Below are 18583 nucleotides of genomic sequence, written 5' to 3'. Positions count from 1 at the left end.
TCCAACGTTGTCCGTAACTGGATAACCATAAAGACAGTTGATGGGTACTCCACGAAGCATGCTGAGGGACATGAGTGTCCTAGATGGAATTTGCCAATCCTGCTTAACAGGATAAATGTCTATGGGCCCAATATTGAACTGGACAAGGGTGACATGGTCTATACCTTGTGTTCAATATAGACATAAGGGCAAAGGGGTAATTATACACATAATTATTATCACAGGAGGTTTTGTCAGATCACATGACATTTTCGTGACTTGGGTAGCAGTGATGTGTTGCTAGATACCGCTCACTGTTTATTATGTTAAATGCGTGATTTAATATAATTGCCAGCGTCGCGAAAACCTATAGGGTCACACACAAAGGACGGATTGATGAGAGATAGAATAATTAAGGAACATCGTAAGGTACGGTGTACTTAAGCTGAATACGAAATATGGTAAGGTACCAAATACTTAAGTGATTTTGGCATATTATGAGATATAGGCCAAAATGCACTTAAGTGGGCTTTTTGGCTTGAAGCCCACACAAGTGGTTCTATAAATAGAGCTCTTGTGCAAAAGCTTTGTAAGGGGAATACAACACAACTGAAGAGTTGGAATTTCGTATCTCTCTTTCCCTCACTCAAAGCCTTCATTCACAAACAGCTAGCACTGCGATTGAAGGAATCCGTTCGTGTGGACTGAGTAGAGACGTTGTCATCATTCAACGTTCGTGATCGCCCCGTGGATTTGCTTCAAAGGATTCGATCATTATCAGAGATCTGCACCAAAGGTTTGAATCGCCACAAGAGGTAACGATTCTATCACTGATCATGCTCATTCGTAAGGATCACTAATGGAGAAATTTTTAAATTCCGCTGCGCCTTGGATGGCAATTCTCCTTCAGTTTAACCATTACAATTGTTATTTATATGTCTTATATTTTACCACATCCCTTAAGATATGTGTTTTCATCATTAAAAAGGGGGGAATATGGATATATGTGCTTGCATGTATAAAGTTGATGATCTTGTTGAGAACCTTCCTAAATCTTCTGATGATGACAACACCAGTGATTGTTGAAATTGGTGGTAATAGTTTTCCAAAGTCTCTGATGATGGTAACCAAACTTGAAGACATATAAAACCTCATCAAGTTGAAGATTCAAAATTCCTTTTAAGTTCTTATGTAATCGATGTAGTTGGCAAAGAATCTTGAAAGCCTCAAAGTTGTGAAAAAAAAGGAAGTGTGAAATCTCATTTGGTCGTGTCTGTCTGAGTGACCAGCATTTTGTGAAAGTAGAAAAGTAACTCCTTAGATACTAAGAAAACTCACACACACACACATACACACTTAAAGGTTTTGTGCAATGATGTTTCTGATTTTGATTTTATGGCCCTGCAACCAGAAGAATCAAATGTTACATTATTACCTTTGTCACATAGTTGACTTATACTAAGCAAATTATGCTTAACTTCTTTTACCAAGAGGACTTCCACAATCCTTGGATTTGTGGACTTACCAATGGTTACAAAACCTATAATCTTTCCCCTATTATTATCCATATAGAAGACAAACCCTCCTTCTTTGATAAAGAAGGTGAATAATTAAGGTTTTGTCACCTGTTATATGCTTTGAACAACTGCTATCAAGATACCATTTGGTGTTTCAGACTGTAAAGCATTCCTGCAAGAAAAATATTAGTTCTTAACTTTAGGTACACATATCATCTTGGGTCCTTATTTGTTACTTTCATAAAGATTTTTCTTCTTTGTTTTAGAAAGATATGCATTTTTAAGGTTAGATAAGATTCTTGATTTGTGTTCACAGTGTTTGTTGTAGAAGTATGAAATGGGTGTCCTTATTTACTTTCATGAATTTTCTTAATGAAACTGAACATGGCAATGTGACCTTCTTTATTGTAGTAATTGAATTTTAAAGTTTTACAATGAGATGTGGTTTTGGTTTTGCATATGTTCTCAAAGTTTCTACTATTATTCATTAGTTAATAGCCTAATCCAACCTTCTTGTATGAGGCTCTTTGATTTCCTAATAAAACATCTAAATTATATCTTCCTTTGGTAAACTTGACAAGTGTTCTTTGAAGATAACAACTTTTAGTTTTTAAATATCGCAGTTGTCACACTTGTCAGGTTCATCGTCTTTGTTTGAAGTGGAAGGATTTAGAATAGAATCTTTTTGTTTTTCTTTAAGGAGTTCTATCTTTTTTTTCTAGGGATTTATTTTTGGATTCAAGAGAAGAGATATTATCCTTAGACATGAAGATAATTTGTTCTAGCTTGTTTATTTCTTTTGTTAGTTTTTTTACAGATTCTAAATAAGTCATAATAGGAGAAGTGGGAGGTTACCTCGTCATCTTGATGATTTACTATTAGACAGATGTTTGATCTTTATTCTTCATCATCTGAGGATTCCATATTATTATCTTTTCATGTAACATAAACTTTTTTTCCTAAGATTTTCTGAATTTTTTATTTGCCTTCTTGAGTATAGGACAATATGGTTTGATGTGTCATTTCTTTCCACAATTGAAGCACTTTAAAATGAATGGTGTTATTTTTGTATCTTTTTCTTTTTATTCTTTTTTTTCTTTTATCATTCTTCATAAATATTTTTAAGTTCTTTACTATGAGAGCCATGTCGCCATCAGAATCAAAATCCTCAACTTTATGTGCTAGACTCTTATTTCTCTTTTCTCCTTCTTCATTTATGGCAAGTCTCTTGAGCTCCATTTCATATTCCTGCAATTTATCAAAGAGAGTATGTGTGTTCATAATCTCTAAATCCTTATATTCATGAATCACAATGACTTTGGGTTACAACTATAGTTTAGGCATCTAACAATTTTTATGACTAATTCCTCATTTGAGAATTTTTTTCCCTAGAGTTTTCATATGACTCACGATATGGGTGAATCGTGTTTGCATTTGATTTATGTTCTCTTCAGGTTTCATTATAAAGAGTCCATACTCATATATTAATGTGTCCAACCTTGCCCCATTTACCTCAATATTACCTTCATGGGTAATTTGGAGGATGTCTCACATTTCGCTAGTAGTTTCGCAGTAAGAAACGCTCAAGAATTCATCAAGATCGAGAGTTGTATAATGATATTTTTTATTTCAAACCATACTGCACATTCTATTTGTCCTCTTTGGACCAATCCTTTTCTAGTTTGTCTACTATAACACCATCAACATCGTGTGTAGGGATAAGTGGTCTTTTTTCAGCCTTCCAGATACCATGATATGTCTCTTCTATGAAAATTTTCATTCTCATTTTCCACAAACTATACCCTTATCCATTGAATGATGGGGGTTTATTTAGTGAATAGCTTGAATACATTTTTTTCTCCTAAGACGATTAGTCCTTAACAGGAGTTAGGCTCTGATGCCACTTGCCGGACAAGTGACTTCAAGCACGAAAGGGAGTGAATTGTGGTGTTTAAATTTTTTTATTAGTTTTATACTTTTCTTGATTAAGAGTGTGTTAGTAGTTTTGTTTGAGTAATTCTCATCGAAGATAAATAATATAAATTAAATAGCAGAAAGTAAAGAGGATAAGGTTAGATACATTGCACCAGAGAGTTATCTAGGTTTGGCCTAATGTTTTCCCTAGTCTTGTCCCCAATAGGTCTTTTTGAGGTTTTGACTATAAACTTGTGAGATTTTTTAGGATATGCCCACGAACCTTTATACAAGCTCATCTTGAGATATTTACAAGCTTATCCCTAACTACAGATAATTTTTATCATGGGTTAAACTAGAACCTTCTTATAGATTTTAAGGTTGATCTCAATGACTGAAATAGAACTATTTCCGACAAATTTCACTAATCCACAACAGATATTTTACAACCGGTTTATCTCACGAACCAAACTCAATCTTCATAAGTAAAGTTTCACTCGCAAGCGCTAAGGCAATATTAAGTGAGATAAAATATTTTCTAGACTGAATGCGAGAGAAAACTTAGAGAGATAAATTCCAAAGAAAATGTAAATCATTGGAAAGTGGTGTGTAAAGAAGTGGATGTGAGTCTCCTTTATATAGAAGTTGGAAACATCGAAAAGGAAATAATTCATTGGTTGATTTAATGAGTCAGTCGATTAGCACAAGGCTCCGATCGATTGGCCAGCTCATTTTTAATCGATTAGCCAACTCAAATAGGAAATATTAGATATTTAGTCGTTGCAAATCATTAATGTGTTGTCATAATTGATTTTTAAAATCAATTAGCTCTTATCCAATCGATTGGTTTAATGCTTTAATCGATTGAATGGCTCAAAAAATCAATCAATTGGCACAACTTACTAACCGATTGGTTATTTCAAAAAAAAGGTAGTTTGGAAAAGGTTTGGACAACTTTTTAATCACTTGGTTTGCTTAGAAAAATATTTTCACAATAAAACACTTGAAAATATATTTGTGTGTGTATGTATATGTGTATGTGTGTCTGCATGTGGGTGTGCATGTGTATGTATGTGTGTGCGTGTGTGCGTGTGTGTGTATGTGTGCATGCGTGCAAATGCATGTGCCTGTGTGTGTGTGTGTATATGTGTGTGTGTGTGTGTGTGTTTGTATGTGCGTGTGTGTGCCTGTGTATGTATGCGTGTACGTTTGTATGTGTGTATTTGTGTGACTATGTGCATTTGTGAGTGTGTGTGTGTGTATGCATGTGTGTGTGTGTGTCTGTGTGCATGTGTGTATGTGTGTGTGTGTTTGTGTGTGTCTGCGTGTGTACATGTGTGGGGGGTATGTGTGTGTGTGTCTATGTGTGTGTGTGTGTGTGTTTGTATGCGTTTGTGTGTTTGTATGCGTTTGTGTGTGTATCTGTGTGTATGTGTGTATGCGCGCTTGTGTGTGTGTGTATGTGTGGGTGTGTAAGTTTCCTTAGTACTTTTAAGTTACTTCCTTACTTTTACAATACTCTAGTCACTCAGACAAACATACCGATATAACCTGGCAAGCTTTAACACTTAGTCGGAGACTTCAAGATTATTCGCTAGATTTCTTCTTATCATATAAGCATTTTGATCTTGAGTCTCTTTTTGTTGATTAGGCCTGATATGTTTCTTTAGTTATAATTCAATCATCAAAATTGAAAGTTATTGCCGCCGACTTTAATCATTATTGTCGTTATCAAAACATCATATTGATCTTTTGCGGAACTTTTAACTTTATACCTACAAACAGATAGTTCCACATATGATATTATAAAAAAATTGGATCAAATAAGATTTGTTACGAAAAGAGAACACTCCTTATGGTCTCTTCTTTGTTTGAAAGTACCGGGGTTGTAAAATATATCATTGAAATAAACATGGTTGATGTCAACACACCAGCTGGTTGTGAAAGTGTCATGGTTTTACACTATATTATTGTTGGTGGCTCTGAATCAACCATTGAGATTGTTAAGCTTTCAATTGATGTTGGAGCAGATGTTGAATGTCTTGATGAAATAATTAAGCAGAAATTTTAGGTGTTTAATTCAAAATAATTATTAATCAGTGAGAAGAAAGATTATCCTACTGATATATCATTTCCTGATATAAACAATGGTGTTTTTGGAACATACGAGTTTAGAATTTATAGCTTCAAGGTGAAGACTTAATCAAGGGGTTACTCTTATGATTGGATTGAGTGTCCATTTGTTCATCCATGTGAGAATGTTATAAGGAGAAATCCAAATAAGTACCTTTATAGTTTTGTTCAGTGCCCCAAGTTTCGTAAAGAGACGTATCAGAACAAAGATGCATGTGAGTATTCACATGGTGCTTTTGAGTCCTTGCTCCATCATTTACAATACAAAAAAAGACTTTGTAAAAATGAGATAAAATGTTCGAGAAAAGTAAGTTTCTTTGCAGACAAACATGAAGAGTTGAGGTTATTGTATGCTTTTATTGGTTCAGTTATGCCTTAATAAGAGTCTTTACCAATTTCAAATGTTTCAACACAGCGTATGTGTCTATTGGTCGCATCTTCATCTCCCAACAATGGAAAGTCGTGGTAGAATAAAATCAATATTACCCCATCTTCTTTGCACCTTAACAAGAAGATGAAAAGTGCTTTGAGTGCAAAGGATTTGTATCAACTCCTATTTGGTTCGGGTTTTGGGATAGATAAGTGGTGAGAAGATGAAGATGATGATATGAGAAGACAAATGTGTGTAATTAGTATATTTCATTGGATATTTAATCAAAGCAAATTGCCTAGTCTATTGGCCAAGTGCTTAGTTTTTTTTTTAAATCAGACACGTCAATTTTTTTTTTGTTGACAGGGTATAATGAGGAGCAAAATAGAAAAATCTTTAGAAATTTTGGTAGGGAATCCAAACTTTTCTTTTTGTTTTCTAATTTCGTTCAAATGGTATGAATAAAAGTAAGTATTAACCCTTTCTTATATAATGAAATAAGTTAACTAATATATAATATAGGTAATGTGATACTTAGAATTTTTCTTTTTTCTTATATAATGTTGAAAATTAACTTTAGTATGTAAGGTAACTAATGTGAAAAATCGATTTTTTCCAATTAACACACAATTATATGTAACTTTTTAATAATGCAAGACTTATAAATTTTTTCAAGTTCGTCCCTATTTTAAAATTTTGGTATGTTCAAAAAGAAACTAAAACATTAAAAAATTTAAATAGAAGAACAAAAATTGTATTTAAACCTTAATTTTTTTTCTAAATTGGCCAAAGGACTTATAAAAATTAGAAAATGTCATTTTTACATAAAATCGAAAATTTAAATTTATTGTATGTTTATTTATAAGTTTCATTTATAAATTTAAACGTATGTGCTTTTGTGAAAGGGAAATACTCATTTCACCCTATAGGATGCACCTCACACCTCTAAAAACCTAAAAATGTTTTTATTGGTGTCCGGAGATGCATCTCCGAACGCACCTTATACCACATGAGTCCTCGTATTTCAGACACTCACCATATTTTTTCAAAATCTATTTCGGAGATGTGTCTCCGTATATTTTATAGGGTGGATTCGGAGATGCATCTTTGTAACACTCCATGTGCTCATGTATTGTGTTTTTATTTACTAAGCTGGTTAATTTAAACTTAATGATGTTTCTGAAGATGTATATCCGAAAATATCAAGCAGATCACCTCAAAATCCATTCGGACACATCATGTGTATCGTATGACTTTCAAAAATACAACATTTTGTTCAAGTTTATTTGAAATCGGGGTTTCATATACCAAAGACATCACCGAAGTGAACGGCACATTTCACAAAAGAGACTGAAACTTGGTTGGATCATTTTTTGAAAAGGATGGAAGAGTTTACCAAGTTGAGTGAGATTGAAAAAGAATCAAATAAGGAAAGGTCAAAGAAGGAACCACCAATAAATATAGATTTAGGTGGTGAGACATGTTTTGATATATTTTAGTTTTTTTCTAATAATATAACTTGTTTATTGTATGTAATATTGTCAATGATGTAATCTCCATACAATTTGAGACTTACGTATTATATATTCTTCATTAATGTTATACAATTTGGTGGTAATTTTTTGACATTTTTTCTATTTCAAATTTTGGCCATGCATATATATTGGCTCTTTATGGACACTGTTGAGTGGGGTGATTCTAGATATGTGTCTTCGGACACATCATATTTTAATTGTAAAATCAAATAAATAAAAGACTTTACATATGTGTATCTCAGTAAACACATTTATTTGTTAAAAAAATATGGTGTGTCCGGATATGCATCTCCAAAGTATGCCTTGATGAGACGATAATGTTTTTAAAGTATAAATTGATCTAAAACTTGTATAAATAGGGGGTCTCTCATCTTATGTTCTTTAGAAAAACACAACACACCAGAATAAATACATATTACCGTCTTGCATTTGTGTATTTCAATGACGCAAATCCCTCACTTCAATTTAGAGTCTCTAATGACACACATCTTATCGATCTAAAATTCAAATTGAATACTTTACTGCGATATCTAGTCAATTGAAGAGTTGTCAAGTTTGAGTATTGTTTACCCTCGATTGACAACAAGAAAAGATATAGTTCATCAAGCTTGAACTGAAGACTGATCAAAATTTAAAGATTATGTGGAATACATTTTGTCGTTACTCGTCCAAGGGTCTGACTTAAGTGGGTGTTGTAACTAGAATATTGGTCAAAGATATTCTAAGGATGTTGCATCTTCCTGAACCACTCGTTTGTAATTATATGTAATATTAAATTTATGCTAACAATTATTTATATAATATTAAGTATTTGAATTATAATTTGTGTTGTTTTTTCAACATTATAGAGTTGTTTATAATTTGATCCGAGAACATATTTTAGAGAGACATCTTTGTAATACTTATTAAATTTTGAATTAAGAATTTTATACTATGTTATTTTTTTCAATGTTATAGAGTTGTTTATAATTTTACCCGAAAAAACATTCTAAAGAGGCATTTTCGTAACACTCTAAATTTTGAATTAAGAGTTTTTTACTAAGAAAATGGGGGAGAGCAAGAGTTTTGAAAGCAATTCCCTTTGTGTAAAATAATGGGGGAGAGCAATCGTCGTACAAAACATTATAATTTTTTTTTTACTTAATTCTAACCAAGACTTTTTTGGCAATATACAAAGGATTTTTCCATTTCATCAAGGCTTTCGTACTTAATAAATAGATCCATCGTGGCGGTGTCTTGAACCCAGGGGTGCCCTGCACGCCCTATTTTCAATTAGGTCACGATCATATATTTCTTAGCTTCTTAATATTAGTGATCTTTATATTAAGATTACCACAATAGTAAATAAGAAGCAAGGCACTCCTTTAAACACCATATCTTAACATTTAATCTCTGCATAACAACTACACCAGATAAATATATTCATTTGATTGAGGACTTCAAAAATGGATTGGATGGTCTTTTTGCTGTCACCAGACCAGGCTCTGACTTTATAAAACTACCATGTGATTGAGGAGGAGCTTGCATTTCCCCCTTACCCTTCTTATCACTTGTTTCACTCCCTCCTGTCTGCTTTACATTTGTACTTTCATTCACCATTGTAGTTTTATTCATTCCATCTGTAGTTGAGTCTTGTGTTTTATTTTTCTTTATGAACGACGGTGCAGATAATTTTGATGATGAAACAGTATATGCTTTTGATGTTTCGGTCGGCAATGGGGCCTTGCTTCCGCCAGGTAGAGAATCAGATTTTTCCTTGAGGCTGCTTTCGGTGGTCTTTTTAACTTCATGAAGTAGCCTTTCCTGTTTTACACATAGCAGGAATATTCACAAGGTAAAGACGACAATGAAATAAAAGCCTTTTAGTACCCCTAACATTTTGTTAAAATATAGCAAGATTACCTCCAATATGCTGCTGAATTTTTCTGCCAAATTTGGAAGCTTAAGATTAGTGACAAGTTTTATTGCCCCTTTCATTGATTTCTCCAGTGACAAAAGCTTCACAAGTTCAGTAGCTCTCACAAGTTTATCACCTGAAATATTTGAAGTATCACTACTTTTCACTTTTACAATTCAGATTACAAAAAGGGGAAAGAGAGAGAACAGAGATGACATAGGAACTCACTGGTGCAACAGGATGCTATAAGCCTTAGTATGCATCTATCTTGTGCTGCTTCCAAAATGAAAGCATCATCATCAAGTAAACTAACATCCAAACCAGCATTATCCATTTCTTCCATTTTTTTCTGAATCTGCATGTTATGTATTTAGAAATTTAGCTGTTGAACAGAAATGATAAGAACATTTTGAACTCAAACTAGAGCCAATGGCTAGAGGTTAGCAAAAACAATGACCATAAGATTTGAAGAGATTACTGGAACAAACCTCGAAGAGATGCATGTTGTTCATCATAAACTCGTTTTCAAGGGCCTCAGATCCCAAATCAGAGGTAGCAAGTGGAAATGAAAGATCCTTTAAAGTGAGAATTGGCTTAGGCACCACCTGATGGGTAAGTGAATAGCAATTGATGTTTTAGTCATACACAGGGAGAAAATGGGAATTATAATCAATACATCAAACTGTCATATTCAAACTCATACCTGTGGGAAGGATTCAGGCTTTTTGCATACAACACAGACTAACTTGTTTGAATTCAAACCAACCATCCAATAGTTTTCATCTGACTTCTCCTCTTTAATAGCACTGCATTGCAATTTTAGTAAATCAAATCACAAGTCCGGCACAAGAAGAATATTAGGCACATTAGATGAATACAAATGGTCAAGCGAATATTGAACCTGAAAACTGGGAACCAGCTACCACCAAATTGGCTTGTATATAATCTTAGCACACCCTGCATATTATACTTACAATATTAGCTGGTATAACCGTATAACAATATGCATTCATAAGAATGGAATAAATACCAAATATTAACACTAATGGAAACACAATTAATACCTTGGAATCGTAAGAACACAATTGGCCCTCTTCACTAAATCCAAACCAACATAGAGAGGAACCAGGAGTTATTGGCAAGCGACCTCGAAGGACTTGGGTCCCTTGTGGTATGTTGAATAACCTAAACTCTAGCACCTGCATTTCAGAAATACATATCTTTTCATTAAAAGGTGACATCATTTAATGTTTTTATAACAAGATGAGTATTTTGTAAACAAAAAAAAAACTGGTGACTATGCTCTGCCACTAAGATAATATTCTCAAAAGGTCAAACTAAATGACAACAGAAAAAGAAGAACTTTGAATATTTGTCGATATATGTACTACTAGATAAAACCACACTGAATGTGTTAGTGTCAGAAGCAACAGCTTCCATGAAGGCTGAACCAACCTGATCATTTGAGGAAAGGCAATCAAAAGCATGAGTGACTAGTGCCAGATTATCCTTGAAACCTGATGCAGTCACCACTGGCCCATCTAGCGATATAACATGTCTCTGCAATGAAATAGATTCAGAAATGTGCAAATGCATATACTTTAATCACCCTCTCAAACCCGTATGTATATTTTACAACATTTGGGGATGCTTCTGGTTATTCAGTAAAATGAGATGTGAATGTACAACAAACCTGCATACCACCCTCGGTAAAGATACGAAGATAGTAAAAACTAGTTACTGCAGCCACCCAAGAAGCACCTAGTGCAACAACCTTTACTTCTTCACCTTCAAAGCGCATGGACCACTGCAATAAAAATTCAACAAAGTGAGCATGCAGTAAAAATTTCATATCATGCACACTGTTAATTAACCACAAGAACTGAAATGTTCAAAGTCTTTATAGCAATATAAAGTTGAAAGGTGGTGCAATTGCATATCTCTTTAATAACATAATTTTCTTCCATAAAAAAGAATGTGAATAGTAGAAGTGCATAACCTCACCTCACTATTACTAGCCGAAGTACTAAATGGGCGATACATGAGGGTGCTCATGTTTTTCTCCCCCTTGCAAGGATTTGCAAAGACACTTCCATTCTCATTCAATGCAGCCATAGTGAATCCAAAATGGTCAGTCATTGATGGAACTCGGGGACTGCTTCCAGTATCATGAAAATCAATCTGCAACAAAGACATGTCAACTCATTAACATATGCTATAGAAATGATGATTTAGCTCAAATACAAATGGGGATAAATTTAAGCTTCAATAATATATGGTTCTCTTCACATGTATTACCTCAATATGAGAGTATCCATCGTGATCGACAGTGGTTATACTTCCAAGCATATTGTAGCATAAAAAGCGCTTTTTCCCGGGCTGCACTGGAGTGGCTCCTGATTGAAATGCCTCCTGCATTTTTGCCTTAGATGTTACCATTGTGCTTCTAAATCCTACATTCCCATTATCCAAATTTTCCTTGACAGACCGGTTCCTTTTCTTGCGAGATTCGACCTTTGGATATAGATCAATTCCTTCTTCATCCTCATCCAAATTTTCCTCACTCAAGGAATGCTTGCGCAACCTTTTCCTGCTAGCTGGTGGCTCAAACTCACCATTACTATTTTCACCAAGATCACTCAAGCTCCCACTGACACTATTGTCCTGATCCTCCTCGTCAAACAAAAGAAGCCCATTGCTGTTCATTCCCTGCAAAGGTATATCCTCGGTTGGAGACTTCATAGACGAAGGGATAACATTGTCCCATATACCATACTTCCCCTTAACATCAATAACAGTCAATGCATTCCCAATCGGCTTCCATGCCATGCAACACACTCTTTCATCAAATTTCTGTCTGTCAATATCCTGCTTCCTATCAACATCCCATATCAGAATCTGCTTATCTAAACCAGAGGTAGCCATGTACTTGCCATTGGGGGACCAACACAAAAAACAAATAGGTTGATTGTGATCCCCTCTCAGAGTGAACAACTTCTCAGCTGTGTCCCTGTCATACATCACGACATCATTTCTCAACCCGGGAATGGCTAAAGTCTCACCATCAGGACTCCAACAAAGAACATTCATGGTTGAAAGATCTAGCCCAGTATCCGGAGCTATGTCTTTGAGGTTGTGAAGGTTTCTCCCTGAGTGGAGTTCCCAGATGATAACGGTCCCGTTTGAATCCAGAGATGCTAAATATTCACCATTGGGGTCAAAAGCTACGCCCGTGACAGGTCCTTTGTGCCCTTTGAGAACCCTTGCAATGGAACCATCAACTGTGTTTATGAGCTTAATTCCCTCATCATCACCTGCAGCTGCTAACATGCTTCCTTTCTTGTTAAATGCTAGGGAACGTATTGGAAGTGTGAACCTTGTAATATTTGTCTCAAACTCCCCACCTGTCAAATGCCAACAATCAATCCTAAGATCAAACAAACAAACCAACAAATATACCAAAAAATGCAACAAAGTCTTTACTAACTAGGCTTGTCCAATAGGAGGCAATGAATAAAATCATGTTAAATCGGCTGAACCCCGGTCCTGAGTGCCGAAGCTATAAGGAAACCCTAGTGGATTGTGCCAAAAGGTTGCAATTACAATTGATTCCAAAATCAGAGATAAATGAAAACAATAAAACAACATTTGGGGGAAATTAGCAGAATCGAAGCACTAAGTAGTAAACTAAACGGGTATAATACCGGGAAACTTGTAGAGCTTAACGGAATGGTCGACAGATCCAGAAGCAAGGCAAGTAGAATTAGGGCTAAGAGCCAAAGCAGTAACACCGTCACGGTGGTGACGGAGAATCTTAGGTGCGGCGGAGGGAAGAAGAGGGTTGTGAATTGAGATAGAGGCGTCGGAAGAGGAGGCGGTGACGAGATGTTCGGCTTTCTGGTCCCATACGACGGAGCAGAAGGAAACACGGCCGCCCTTTGGAGGGTGAGCCTCCCTCATTTTCACTGACCGAATCTTCATGCTGTTTTTTTTGTTGGTAACTGGTAAGGTTCCGGTTGAATGAAATGGAAGATTAATGGGTTTTGATTTTGTGTGAGGAAAATGGATCTGGAGGGAGAAGTAGTGAATTGTTTAGGGCGCCAAATGAGGTTGTGTTTTAGGGAGTTGGCGGGAGGGGAAATCCAAATGTTCTCTTTTTTTTCCCTAGACAAATTGATTCAGGAGGACCCATTTCAAATTTTGAAATTATTATAAAAATGAGTAAGTAATGTCTTTTTGCATCTCATTTTTGCTAGTATCTTGGTTATATTTTTTTTCGTTTTATCTTTTATTTGTCACAGAGTAATTCGTTAGATGGAAGATTTATGACTTTAGGGTGGATGGGGTGGATTGCCTCAATTACATCGTTATTTTTCTCCTAGTATTTGAGGAAGTATGGATCGAGGAGCATCTTACCTTAATCACATTGTCTTTTCAAATCTTATGTTTGAGGGACCGTGGAGTAAAATTATTATAGTTGGGCATCAAACGGTTTGGTTTATCAACTTTATAGCGTGTAAGTAACATGAAAGGGACTTGGGCGCAAATAAGCAAGATTAGGTGGTGAGCACGTGATTCATCCCTGTCCAATACTCCTCGATCATAGTTTATGGGAGAATGTGTCAAGCCGTGTGTTTTGGGAGTAACTGGAGTCACCTTGAGTCTTATATGTTAATTGTAATCCCTATTATTTAGGATGAATCACTCCACTCACTTTCACTATCAAGTGATGGAGCATGTGGTTGAATTCCTAAGCATTGGAGTCGATCTTCTCGGCAACCCTTATATCAAGTAATTGAATCTATGAATGTCTTATCTAGACAATTGGATAATTGATTCACTCTTTTATGTATCACAATACAAAGCCCACTTATACATCATTGCAATTAGGGTAAACTTTATTGTACTCACCGCAAGTATAGTTTACGCCATTGCGGGATTTGGTATAATAGACTCAGACCGCACTCTCATCTAAAGCGTCGGTTGCCATAATCATTGTTGGACAATGGTGAGACGTGGCACCGCCAACAACAATAGTGACGATCAATGAGCGATAAAGAGATGCATGTGGTTATGGAAAAGATACTTGGCTACAAAAAAAAACTACACAACGACATTTTGCATCTTCATCAACAACAATGTGGGTTTGATCCATCGGAGGGCACGATGATCCTAAATCATCATCCCCTCTCTGAAGAAACTTGGGACGTGCTCGTACTAGAGAATTCCAAGTCGTCGTTCTTGATAACTTTTGACATAAAAATCAGTCTGCGTGAGCACATCTCTACCATCAACATTAAGATGGTGATAATAGGTGTGATCGACTCCTTTAAATGTAAGTTCGTGTCCAGGTCATTCAAGTAAGCATGTGAAAGGAAACTTATAAAAAACGCTCCAAATAAAATGAATTTTTATCCAATTCATGGTTTTATTTTATAATAATTAATCATCACAATGAATAAGTAATTCAATAAAAATAACCAAATTATTTTGGTTGAAAATGTCATTTTCGTATGTGTTGGCCCACTTGTCCTGTTTTAGACATTTCTTGAGTTTTATATGTATGAGTAATATGATCTTTGATGCGTTAGAAAGGTTAGATAATAATTTACAACTCTTTTGTTGGAGTTAATAGGAAATTATGCTTCTTTGATGCTCGAAAACCTTCAATCAATGGGGAAAGAATATGCTGACAAATAATGACATGCATGATTTACCATCATTCTTTTTATTCAATGGTCAAATGAAAAATTCACTTTTTTCATCAAGTATGGTCTTCATCCTCCATTTATCTCCTTGTTTTTTATAAACCCTAATGTAACATTGTAACTACGTGTCTAGAATAATAATTACAAGACTATTTTTTTGATATTTAATACCTTGATGTACAAGACTGAAATTGGACCATATAAAGTCTTATAATACATCAAGTTTACTAATACATCATCTAGCAAACAGATATCTTCAGCAAAGCAAAAATATGCTTCTTTGGTCTTCAGTGTCAAGTCCAAAGCTGCAATCCAAGGTAAACACTTGCTTATCAAAAACATGAATTAATGTGGGATGAGATACTAGTATTAGTAGGTTCTTGATTAATCACATACTCTTTTAATGGCTTGACAAAGTCAAGTCACATGTCCCTATATAGTTTCACTCTGCTAAATTACATATCATTGTGACAAGTACTGCATCAAATTACATGCCCTAAAACTAGATCATATAATAAATCACATATTTGCATAGGCGGATCACGAAGAAAAATCACATACTTGTCACTCAAAATATCAGAATAAATCATTGATGGACTAAACTAGAAAATGTACCAGTAGTGTAAAGTAATAAAATAATTGTATCCACAAAAATTGATAATTTAAAAAGATAATAATAATGAAAATTTAAAAAAGATAATAGTGTTTTGGTACGAAAACAATATGAGAAATTAACAGAGTAAAGTTTGATAATTAAAAGTTATTAAATCTTTATTTTGAATCCCCGGATTATACTTGTTGATGAACTATGTATTAGATAAATTATAATTATGATATAATATCACATCAAGTTAACAAGACCGCCGTACCTAAATCCTTGGCGTACAACTCACTAATTTACACAATAGTTCTCTAATTTCTTATGCCACTTCAAAGTTAAATCAGTTGTTACTAATTTTGTTCATTCACAAATCACAACATATAATCACATATTCCTAGTTAATTAATAAGCTGGATAATTATCTTAGTTCAGATTGCTAGACTTATGGGCAATAATCTCTACTCATCTAATATCAATTATCGCACACGCCAACACACAAAAGGTAATGAACACAATAACAATTAAATAAGATAATAACATAATGGAATTCAAATAATATCAAACAGTCATATGATCCAACATAGTACAATTAGGTTTATCTCAAAATACCTAATCTAAAACAACTTAACAACTCAAAGTGAAAATAATAATTAACATGAGTTGATAAGAAGTATTCATCAAAATCTATGGTAAATAAGCTCTTCAATGACTCCAATGTTCCCCAAAATTGTGCTCCAAAAGCTCATAGTTATCACTTTCTATCTCAAATTTGAAACCCTAAAAAAATACTAACATGTCGGAAACGTGTGTCATCGCACCCACGTTACTACTTTCACCAAGCTCACTCAAGTTCCCACTAGCACTAATGTCATGATCCTCTTCACAAAACAACAGAACCTCGTTGATGTTCATTCCCTGCATAGGTATATCCTTAGTTGGAGACTTCATATATAAATGGATAACATTGTCCCATATATCATACTTCCCCTTAACATCAATAATAGCCAATGCATTTCCATCTGGATTCCATGCCATGCAACACACTCTTTCATCAAATTTCTATTTGTCAATATCATGCTTCCTATTAACATCTCCTATCATAGTTTATTTATCTAAACCATGTTATAATCGATCTTGATAGAACAAGATTCAATCACTTTCTTGATTGATCCAAGATTCTCTTGTTCTCCACTTTTCACTCGAGTGATTCAACCACACCTTGATTGCAAGACGATTCCCTCGCATAATGATTTGAGAAGAAAGATTTTTTTTGAAGTAATAAGTGAGAAGATAGAATTGAGAGAGAGTATGAGTTATTTAAATGAAAGGGGGAAGTTTGTATTGATATTTCTATCAATATTAAGTTTCTCTTTGTCTATATTGTTCTAATTACAAATGCATGGTACCTCTATATTTATAATAATATTGTTTGCACATCATGCAATCTCAAACTAACCAACTTCAATAAGTTGTTACTCGTCTCTGTCGAATACATGTTGCTTTGACTACGACTAGTTGTATTCGAATCTCTGTCGAATATATTCACCTTCGTCTACTATAAGTTATATTTGACCTTTTGTCGAATACATGCAAATTCAACTATTACAAACTACATTCGACTATTGCTCTAACGACTATGTTCAACTTCTACTCTCTTCGACTTTGTTGAATCCTGCATCTCACAACCATGCTTAACATACAAAATTTACATATTTAACACACCACATAATTCATTGTGTCTAAGCTATATACATTCATCATAGTTCTTAATCTCTTGAACAATTTCACATACATAACCTTTGTCATGATTTCTGCAATTTGATTCTCAGTTTTGTAGTGTTCTAAGTTCAGTTCGCCATTTTCTACTTGCTCTCTAAGATAATGGAATCTCATCTCAATGTGTTTGCTTCTTCCAAGTGTTATCAAATTCTTGGCCAAATTGATAGCGTACATATTATCAATCTTCATGATCATTGCTCCATGATTTTCACCTACAATCTATTTGATCTTATTCACCATCCATGTTACTTGACACGCACAAAGAGAGGCAGATAAATATCCAGCCTCACATGATGAAAGAGCTATAATTGTTTATTTTCTTGAGTTACAAGCAACTTGTGCATATCTAGCATAAACATATAACCAAATGTGGATTTTCTATCCTTAACATCACCATATCAACTTGATTCAATGTATCCCATTAGTTTACATTCCTTTCTATTATCTATTTGCAGGAAACAGAATGCCATAATCTAGTGTTCCTTTGAGATACCTTAGTATCCTCTTTGTGGATGTAAGGTGAGACACTTTTGGCTTATGCATGAATATACTCACCATGCCTACGACTATTATGCTCAACAAACAAAGATATTTGTGTCGCATCCTCATGATTTCTAGAGGGTTTTAGATCTTTTTCCAAACGACTGTCTTCATGTTTCCACCACATCTTCACATTATCAACAATAAACTTTGAGTTCACCCCCTTAATTAGGTCAAGAGCTTCAAAAAAGGACAAAAAATTAGTGTCTAGTCCATTGAATGCATGGATATCCCCACCTTCTTTCCGTTTCTAAGTTATGGGATCTTTTACAAAAGAATCCTTGGTGTAAAATACAACCTTAAATAAGTCCATCTCCTGTAAAAGGGTTAATTTGGAATTACGTTCACATAAAGACAACAATTATCCAGTCAACACGATAATATTTTAGGGAAAATGGACCACACACATTACAAAACCCTAAACTATGTGGTACAAAGCAAAAATGGAAGAAACATTAACAAATGGAAACAATAAACAATTAGGGACCACACGAAAACAAAAAAGAAAGAAACATGTGGGACTAACCTCATGATATACGCCTGGGACCCCATCTTTCAAGGACCACACCAAAATCAAACTAGATATCTTCGTGCCCCGGTAGAAACAAAA

General features: G+C 34.6%; 1 protein-coding gene and 1 pseudogene across 1 annotated transcript; one reads left to right on the top strand and one right to left on the bottom strand.

Moving 5' to 3' along the window:
• Nucleotides 1-6132, top strand: part of LOC127090802 (zinc finger CCCH domain-containing protein 66-like) — a 28021-nt pseudogene extending 21889 nt beyond the window's left edge.
• Nucleotides 6133-8736: 2604 nt separating this feature from the next.
• LOC127100633 (protein ENHANCER OF LHP1 1) lies at nt 8737-13524 on the bottom strand. Its single transcript, XM_051037908.1, has 12 exons — nt 13050-13524; nt 11644-12749; nt 11350-11526; nt 11039-11152; nt 10801-10905; nt 10410-10544; nt 10247-10302; nt 10049-10151; nt 9834-9950; nt 9574-9700; nt 9351-9481; nt 8737-9251 (listed from the first exon to the last, which is right to left on the bottom strand). Exons 1-12 carry the CDS (start codon nt 13324-13326, stop codon nt 8871-8873), a joined length of 2829 nt encoding a protein of 942 aa, XP_050893865.1. The 5' UTR covers nt 13327-13524; the 3' UTR covers nt 8737-8870.
• Nucleotides 13525-18583: the final 5059 nt, after the last annotated feature.

Source organism: Lathyrus oleraceus, chromosome 1, assembly GCF_024323335.1.
Source record: "Lathyrus oleraceus cultivar Zhongwan6 chromosome 1, CAAS_Psat_ZW6_1.0, whole genome shotgun sequence".
In the NCBI taxonomy this organism is placed as follows: domain Eukaryota; kingdom Viridiplantae; phylum Streptophyta; class Magnoliopsida; order Fabales; family Fabaceae; genus Lathyrus; species Lathyrus oleraceus.
Note: the sequence above shows the minus strand (reverse complement) of the source record. Positions and strands in the feature narration are given on the sequence as shown.

Coding starts and splice junctions, on each gene's coding strand:
- LOC127100633 (XM_051037908.1), bottom strand. CDS start 13,326: ATGAAGATTCGGTCAGTGAAAATGAGGGAGGCTCACCCTCCAAAGGGC. Junction 10,906..11,038: donor TTACCGAGGGTGGTATGCAG/GTTTGTTGTACA, acceptor ATTTCATTGCAG/AGACATGTTATATCGCTAGA. Junction 9,252..9,350: donor AATTCAGCAGCATATTGGAG/GTAATCTTGCTA, acceptor TGTGTAAAACAG/GAAAGGCTACTTCATGAAGT.